Source organism: Callospermophilus lateralis, chromosome 3 (assembly GCF_048772815.1).
Source record: "Callospermophilus lateralis isolate mCalLat2 chromosome 3, mCalLat2.hap1, whole genome shotgun sequence".
Classification (NCBI taxonomy): Eukaryota; Metazoa; Chordata; class Mammalia; order Rodentia; family Sciuridae; genus Callospermophilus; species Callospermophilus lateralis.
This window is the reverse complement of record NC_135307.1, coordinates 33,753,608-33,763,040: the sequence shown is the minus strand read 5'-3', so window position 1 is coordinate 33,763,040 and position 9,433 is coordinate 33,753,608. Positions and strand designations below refer to the sequence as shown.

At 39.1% G+C, this 9,433-nt stretch overlaps 1 protein-coding gene across 1 annotated transcript; it reads left to right on the top strand.

Moving 5' to 3' along the window:
* Positions 1-334: 334 nt before the first annotated feature.
* On the top strand, positions 335-1,291 carry Or10g2 (olfactory receptor family 10 subfamily G member 2). Its single transcript, XM_076848148.1, has one exon. The coding sequence runs from the start codon at positions 335-337 to the stop codon at positions 1,289-1,291; it is 957 nt and encodes a 318-aa protein (XP_076704263.1).
* The last annotated feature ends 8,142 nt before the right edge of the window (positions 1,292-9,433 follow it).

Here is a 9,433-nt window from a genome sequence, read left to right as displayed (position 1 = left end):
TTCCCTTCATTGAAATCCCTTTTGATTGAAATTTTTTGTCATCTCATATTATTTACATGTTCCACTCTTCCTTGGTCTGCCAAATCTCGCTTCTCAGGGTCTCTCGATGGACATGAGCTTCCATATGTCTAGGAAATTAACCAGTCTCTGGAAGTTTTCTCCTATAACATAAGCCTCAAAACCTAATGATGACAACAACTTTTGTTCTTAAAAATGTGTTTACATAAGTTCATTCCTCTTCTCATTTCTAGGTGTTATTTATCTGATAAAGGTATCTTCTGTGACATTTCCCATGTCTGACTTCACCATTCATCTTAGCAGACTGAAGAAAAACATGAGAAGAAACAAAAACACATCGCTGGACACCACAGTGACAGATTTCATTATCCTGGGCTTGCCTCATCCCCCAAATCTAAGAATCCTCCTCTTCCTGGTCTTCTTCATCATTTACATCCTGACCCAGCTGGGGAACCTGCTCATTCTGCTCACAGTGTGGGCTGACCCGAAGCTCCATGCACGTCCCATGTACATTCTTCTGGGAGTGCTGTCATTCCTGGACATGTGGCTCTCTTCCGTCATAGTTCCAAGACTTATTTTGGATTTTACTCCTGCTAGCAAGTCTATCCCATTTGGTGGCTGTGTGGCTCAGCTTTATTTCTTTCACTTCCTGGGCAGCACTCAGTGCTTCCTCTACACCTTGATGGCCTATGACAGATACCTGGCAATATGCCAGCCCCTGCGCTACCCACTGCTCATGAATGGCAGGTTATGCACCATCCTTGTGTCTGGAGCTTGGGTGGCTGGCTCCATCCATGGCTCTATACAGGTCACCTTGACCTTCCGCCTGCCCTACTGTGGGCCCAACCAGGTGGATTATTTTATCTGTGACATCCCAGCAGTGTTGAGACTGGCCTGTGCTGACACCACTGTCAATGAACTTGTGACCTTTGTGGACATTGGGGTAGTGGCCGCCAGTTGCTTCATGCTGATCCTGCTCTCCTATGCCAACATAGTCCATGCCATCCTCAAGATTCGTACTGCTGATGGGAGACGCCGGGCCTTCTCCACCTGTGGCTCCCACCTAACTGTGGTCACAGTCTACTATGTCCCCTGTATTTTCATCTACCTCCGGGCTGGCTCCAAGAGCCCCCTGGATGGAGCAGTGGCTGTGTTTTACACCGTGGTCACTCCATTACTGAACCCCCTCATCTACACCCTGAGGAACCAGGAAGTGAAGTCTGCTCTAAAGAGGATAACAGCAGGTCGAGGGACTGTGAATGAAAATAAGTAGCTACAGACTCAGGAACCACCATGTCACCATCACTACACTGTTTTCAGCTGCTGCTGCTGCATGTGACAAATGTTTAATAAACAGTTCATGACTTAAATTGAATTTACTTGTGATTGAAAGAAACTTAGGAACACTTTGGATCTGTAATCCTTTCATCACATGAAATTGTCTCAAATTGTTTCATTTTATTTACTTAGAAATAAACTCATACATTACTTCTACCATCTCTGACTACCTTGTGAAATGAGAAAATGCCTATTAAAGGCCAAACAATAGAATGTATCAATGTCTTTGGAAGCATATTATACCAGAATATTTGAAGGAAAAAAAGTAGTGTAATGCCACTCAATTCTCTTTTTTTTATTCTCTTTTGTCCTTAAGCCTAGACCTGTGTATCTTTGCTTGCCCATGGTATGAATATTCCGAAGCACTTGAACTTGAAAATTCTGGATCATTTATGTTTTCTTCCTGTCCTTCCCCTCCCTATGAGCTAACATCAAATTCTGTCTCTTCTACCTTTAAAATGTCTCTCTTGATTCCTAACTAGTCTTTTGTCTTTTTCACCTTCATTTACACCAAAATCAATACAACCCTTCTGAAACACAGAATCTCTGAAACCCGAACTCTCCAGTGAATGAAGATTAAAGTCAGACTTCTTAACCTGGAGTTCAACATCCACTGCAACCTGGATCCTACATGGTTTTTCTTCTAAGACATCTCCAGCCACCTCCATTGATTTATCGCCACTCCTTGAGTCTGCCCTGAGCTTGCTTGATGCTCTTTTGCTTCCTCTACATTGAATATACTTTTTTCCTCTCCCTATTGACCAAGTGAAGGTTTTTAATTCCTTTGGGTCCATATCAAACACTTTCCCATTAATCTTACCAGACAAGACTTAGCTCCTCTTCCTTTGTGTTGCCATAGCTCTTTATTATAATCCTTGTCACAGCCTTCATGAATCATAATTAAGAATTCTTCTCTCTTTCCCCCCCAGTAGATTCTTACAGGTCATATAGCATTCATCATGTTTGTGTCTGCTCCACCTCTCTAAAAACTAGGAACAGATATAGAAATCAGTGTTTATTGCTGAATTGAAACAGCACTGGGAATGTTCCCTAAAATGCATTATAAACAAAATAAAGACATTTTTTCAGTTATCCCTGTTACCTGTCCTGGTCACACCATAACATTCAAAAGAAACTGGAAGATTCAAATACATGTCAGTCTAAGAGCAAATATTGACAGTTCCTCGGTGAATAATAAAAACATGGTAAAAGCATTTTTTTTAATTTGCTGATGTATTTTTCATTTATTTGGATGTGTGGTGTCATGTTGGCCCATTTTAATCATGAAGTGAAAACAAAGAGGCTTGGGATATAGCTTAATGGTAGACATGTGGTTAGCAGATGCAAGGCCTTGGGTACCACCCCCAGTACCACCAAAAAAAGGAAGGAAAGAAGGAAGGAAGGAAGGAAGGAAGGAAGGAAGGAAGGAAGGAAGGAAGGAAGGAAGGAAGATTAAAATATGGAAAGACTTGAAATTAACAAAATTCAAAAATATATCAATATAAGAATCACATTATGCTATAAAAATAATATATAATATATATTATATAAATTATATTATATATATAATATATAACATGGGGCTGGGATTGTGGCTCAGCTGTAGAGCGCTCACCTAACACCGACGGGACCCGGGTTTGATCCTCAGCAACACATAAAAATAAAGGCATTGTGTTGTTCATCTACACATAAAAAATAAATATTAAAAAAAGTAATAATATTAGGAAGAATGCATACTATTGGAGAAGATAAGCAAAGAAATACAGTATCCACAATAATTTGCTAAGCTTGAAACAGCTAAGTCATTGAAAATCACCGAGTGGACATTTGGAAATTATCATTTTAAATGGAACCTCGAAGACATTGACAGGTCAGACCTTTCATGAGTCTCTTAAGCCAGTGTGCCATATTGATGTGAGAAGAGATAAGATATTGAGATAATATGTAAGTTAATCCACAAAATGTAACTCCTCAGGGTTATACACATGAATGCCAAGTTCATCAGTTTAAAAAAAAAAAAAACTGATCCTGATGTTGTGTAACAGAGCTGTTAGTGAGAATTCATCTACTTCCACATGAAGAAAGGTACAAGTCAAACTATGAAGCCAACTTAAATTCTGAAACAATGTAAACAAAAACCAGGCTGCCCCTGAGCTATGTCTGTTTGCTATCATAAAACCTGGGGCCCTTCATTTCAACAGTATGGTTCCTGAGATCTACTCCCACCTCCTCTTCCACAACCCCTTTCTTCTTCAACCTTTATTCCATCCACTTTAGGATAATTTCATTTCATCTAAAGGAGTTCATTAAACCAATTAGTAATAAATATGAAAGATTAGTGGTTCATTTAATTTCCCATGGTATTTGGCCATGAATTTAGATGGTCAAAGAGGATTTTACTTCAGTAACTTAGAGTTTTAATGAGTTAACTCAACTACCTGATGAACTATTCAGTTTATCTGTCCACTTTAGAAAAGAAAGAGGGGGCTGGGGTTGTGGCTCAGTGGTAAAGTGCTTGCCTAGCATGCGTGAGGCAGTGTTCAATCCTCAGCACCATATAAAAATATATAAATAAAGTACTATGTTCAACTACAACTAAAAAATAAATATATTTTTTTAAAAAGAAAATAAATACATTTTTTGAAAAAAAGACAACTTTTTTTTTCAGTACTGAGAATTGAACCCAGGGCCAAGTGCTCTGCCAATGAGCTACATCTTCTGCCTTGTTAACAGAATCTTGATTCTGCCATCAACTAGTTGTGTGTCCTTGGTCACACAGCTGAACCCTGGTTGCTTTATACATAAAATAGATTCAATAAGATCTACTTAACAATGTTTTTAAGAGTATTGAATGAAATAGCTGCTGTAAAGTTCTTAAAACATGATAGACATTTAGTAAATGATTGCTAAAATCATTATTCTCATTATCATTATTGAGAATATAAAGGAGGATCTGTGTTAAGAAACGAACAAGAGATTGTAATAAAGTGTGGACCCAGGAAATATTTTGTGATGAAGAGCCCACCATTTCCTCCAGAGGAGGGAGTGAAATACCAGAGGATGAATCACTGTTCTGCTCACAGCCCGGTTGTGCTAAGGCAATGGGATAAGTTGCTGAGAGACCAAAAAAGACAGCCCCCAGACGGCATGTGAGTCATGGGTTTATTGAAAATTTGGGGGAGGAAGGTCCAGTAGCAACAGGCTGGAGAGAAAGCACTCCATCCCTCATGGTGCTTCATCCAGTTGGTAGCTGGCTGGATGAGCACTTACCTTCTCCACAGTGTCTGTTCCACACCAGTTACCTCAGGGAGTGGGGTTTTATAATTTAGGTTTGCTTTGTGCCATTGTATGAGCAGTATTCCAAGGAACTTAATGAACATGCAAGATAGCACTTCTTGCCCAGTTTTCAGTGCATAAGAGAGAAAAAATCAGCGACTTTCAAAATAATCCTACCTGGACACTCTGGTACAGGCCTGCTTACTTTGTTCTCTTGAGCTTGCTAGGCGCTTAGGAATGGAAGTGTTGTTTCAGAGTCCTGGTGTTTGACTGTCCTTTTTTTCCAAGAATGACACCATGATCAAAAACTGAGACACATGGAGAGCTCATCATCAATAGGAACAGAACCACAGAGAGCCTTTGCATGTTCACAGAGCATTAGGAGCATCTACTGATGCTGCTTCTGGGAGACAGTGACCCAGCTCTAAGCAACTTCCAGTTCCTGGAATTTTGTAATCTCCCAAAAGACTGGCCTTAATTATCTGAGATCTTCAACATGTAGTTAAGAGCCTTCTATTCTTTTTTTTTTTTTTTTTTGATATTTTTTTAGTTGTAGATGGACACAATACCTTTGTTTTGTTTGTTTGTTTGTTTTATGTAGTGCCAGGGATCGAACCCAGTGCCTCATGCGTGCTAGGCAAGAGCTCTACCACTGAACCACTACCCCAGCCCCCGAGTCTTCTGTTCTTTATATTCATATTTATCTCTCAGAGGGAAAAACCCTCATATTTAAGTGTCCTTAATGCAGCTTTATTAAAATATCTACTAACCTGAGAAGATCAGCATGGCCTTGAGAAAGGATTTGTTCATTTGCAATATTCTCCAAGAACATAAAGACAAAAAGTGTGAGAGAAAAAAAAAAAAGTCCTTAATGTTTCTTAGTTGCCCAATGATATGACCATGAATTTCATATGCCTCAATTTTACTTGGACTCAATGTTTTCTCTTTTCTTTCTTTCTTTCTTTTTTTTTTTTTTTTTTTTTTGTATTGGGAATTGAACCCAGAAACACTGAGATGCATCCCAAGCCCTTATATAAAATTTTATATTGAGATAGGGTCTTGCTAAATTGCTGACACTGGCCTCAAACTTGCAATCCTCCTTCCTCAACCTCCAGAGGTTCCTGGACTATAGGTGTGCACCACCACACAGCCCATTTTTGTTTTCTAAGAACAGCAAGTGAAAGGTATAAGAGAAACCTAGGATGAAAGACAGAAATGCTGACATTAGTAACCACCTGTCCCTCATCTGCCACAGCATCCCATACAGAACTCAGCCATTTTTGGTCCCTTGCACAATAAGCTCAGGTGATATTCAACTCTGGGGTTTACTCTAATTTATCTTTTAAGACCATAATTTTCCAACTTCATTGCATTTACAATCATTTAGGAACCTTTTTTATTTAAATAGTAGTGACCAGGTTCCACTATCCAAGGTTCTGATCTAATTGATCTGAGCTGGGACCTAGGTAAAAGAATTTTAAAAGGAGATTCTTTTTCAATATTTATTTTTTAGTTGTAGTTGGACACAATATTCTTATTTATTTATTTTTATGTGGTGCTGAGGATCAAATCCAGGACCTCGCACATGCTAGGCGAGCACTCTATTGCTGAGCCACAATCCCAGCCCTTTAAAAGGAGATTCTAATGTGAATTAGAAACAATTTCATAAGAGTATCTGACAGGCCCCAGGAGAATCTCATTTACCAAATGAAGTTCTGGTTATCAAGGAGAAAAGCATGTTTGCTTTGCAAGTTAACCTTAGAAGATCAGATCCCCAGATCCTTTGCAGTCCCCAACGTAAATTATCTGGACTTTTAAGTGTAATCTTTTTTCTTCCAGTACTGCCTATCAACAAATCACAAAATGCTGGACTCGGTGGCACACGCCTGTAATCCCAGTAGCTCGGGAGCTGAAGCAGGAGGATCACGAGTTCAAAGCCAGCCTCAGCAATGGCGAGGCACTAAGCAACTCGGTGAGACCCTGTCTTTAAATAAAATACAAAATAAGGGTGGGAATGCAGCTCAGTGGTTGAGTGCAGTTAATCCCCAGTACCCAAATAAATAAATAAATCACAAAATGGACACAGGCCTCCCTTAATCAGTACTGTTATCCAAACTAGGTGTCTATCTAGAAAAGAAAGTTTGGAATTCTTTCTAATCCCTTCTGAAGTTCATAGGAAAATACAACAACAGAAACCAGGTGACATTTGATTACAGAATTTTTTTTTTTAACTCAGAGGCACTCAACCACTGAGCCACATCCCCAGCCCAATTTTGTATTTTATTTAGAGACAGGGTCTCACTGAGTCACTTAGCATCTCCCCGTTGCTGAGGCTGGCTTTGAACTCGTGATCCTCCTGTCTCAGCATCCTCAGCCACTGGGATTACAGGTGCGTGCCACTGCGCCCAGCTCTCCTGAGGTATTTATAAAACAGTGAAGAACACAACCCCGAGATGAAGTGTAGTTGCTATGGTTTTGATATTAGGGTATGCCCCAAAAAGTTCATATGTTAGGCAATGCAGGTAGGTTCAGAATTGAAATGATTTAGATTATAAGAGCTGCAACCTCATCAGTGGCTTAATCCATTTGATGGATTAATAATTTAAATCGACTGCTAGGTAGTAACTGTAGACAAAAGGGGCATGGCTCGAGGAAGTAGGTCACTGGGGACATGCCTTGGATATGTCTTGTCCCTGTTTTCCTTCTCTGCTTTCCAGCTGCAATGAGCTGAGCAGTCTTCTTCTGCCACACCCTTCCACCCTGATGTTCTGCCACCGTTTGGGCCCAGAGCAATGGTGCTAGCTGACCATGGACTGAACCTCTGAAACCACACCCCCCAAATAAACTTTCCCTCCTCTAAATTGTTCTTGTCAGATATTTTGGTCACAGTGACAAAAAGCTAAATAACACAGTAGTCTTCTTGAGAAGAACATTTCCACAATTGTTATTCTGGTTATTTTCCTGGGGAACTGGAACTAAAGACAGACTGTCACTGTGAGAACATGCTCCTAACATCTAAGTATCAGCATGACTATAGAAGCTCCACAGACACCAAAGAATAGAAAGATAAATGGACAAGGGGATGCTCCACCTTGCCCACATAGAGGGACAGAGACAGGCGCAAAGGTAAGGTCCTAAGGGAGAATTCACCACCAAGTATTCAAGAGGATAAGTCCCAAAGATGTTCAAAAAGCAGAGATTTATTCAAACATTTTATAAGTTACTTGGATCAGATGTACTCCAAATGCCTTCCAATCCTGAGAACATTTTTAATCTCTAAGACATTTTCTGAACACTTTTTCTTAAGACGTTTTCTTAAGACATTTTTTTTCTTAAGACATTTTCTATTTGCCTGGATTCACACTTAGAAATGTCTGATTGCCAAATCCAAATGCAGCTACAGCTCTTTGAATATGACTGTTGAACCCCGACGCAAAGAAAAGACCACTAACTCCAAATTTAAATCAAATTAAAGCAAGCTTGTATTTGTGTACGCAAAGATAGCTGATCAGCAGCTGTCTCTCCTAACAGGGGCTAAAGATCAGCACCCCAGTCCTCCAGGAACAAGGTTTTATAGGACAAAAAGTTGCAAAGGTGAGGTGTCCTGAGAACTTACGGCTAACAGAATTTTGACAAGCATAATACAAAGGCAGATAGTAGGTTAATGATCTACATGGCATGATATTTCAAGGTAGGGAGTAAATTCAGATCCCATCATCAGAATTTATGAGGCACCATTGAGATTGTTATCTGGTTGTTATCTGGTCAGGGAAAGCCAGGCATGGGTGGGTTCAAGGCATGGGCAGGAATCCCAAACAAGTTTAGAAATCACAGTCATTTACAGTAACTTTTCATGACCTTGTGACAAGATGACTCCCAATCTTAAAATGGAATTAGGCTGGGTTCATCAATGACAGCTGAGCTGAGTTCCCAGTTTGACCAACAGTGATTTTTAAAATGTTGGTTTTTGCCTATTGGCAATAGCTCTAATATCTATCATCAAACCTTATTTCAGGTGGAAATAGAAAAAGTTGCTGGGTAATACAGAGGAGAGAATACGAGCAAATATAGGAAGTATCAAAGACTGATTGTCTTTGTTTTTATAAACCCTATGGTAGAAAAACATGTGGTTTAGAAACCAAAATCTTCAGGGGAAAATAGATAGAGAAACAAGGTCAGAATAAACCTATTAATGTCTTTACTAATATCCAATACCAAAAAAAAAAGTCCTTCTGTAAACACTTCATTGTGACTAAATTAAATACAAAGATAGCATACAAAGGAATGAGAACATCAATAACTTACCTGTCTTCAAATTTAAGAAATTTGATATTGTATAATTATTTACATTTACCACTTAACTCTTTGCATGAATATTTTTAGATATTTCTACTCTTTGCTAGAATATTTTTAGATTCTCCTCAAAGTTTCAGTGAAGGGCTCAAATTTTTTCATTAATTTTTCTTACAATACCATGTATATGGTCATTTGTTTCAGTGTTAGATTCTCCACACAAAATTATTGGTATTTTTCTGAATTTTATGTGGAGTCTCATAATGAACCACATACATTTGAATAATTCAAAAGACTGAAGCTGATCTTGGTGAAACATGCCTGTAATGCCAGAGACTTGGAGGCTGAGGTAGGACGATCACAAATTCAAAGCCAGCATCAGCAATTTAGCAAGGCCCTAAGCAACTTAGTGAGATCCTGTCCCAAATAAAATAAAAAATAAAACAGGCTAGGGTTGTTGCTCAATGGTTAAGCAGCCCAGGTTCAATCCTCAGTACCAAAAAAAAAA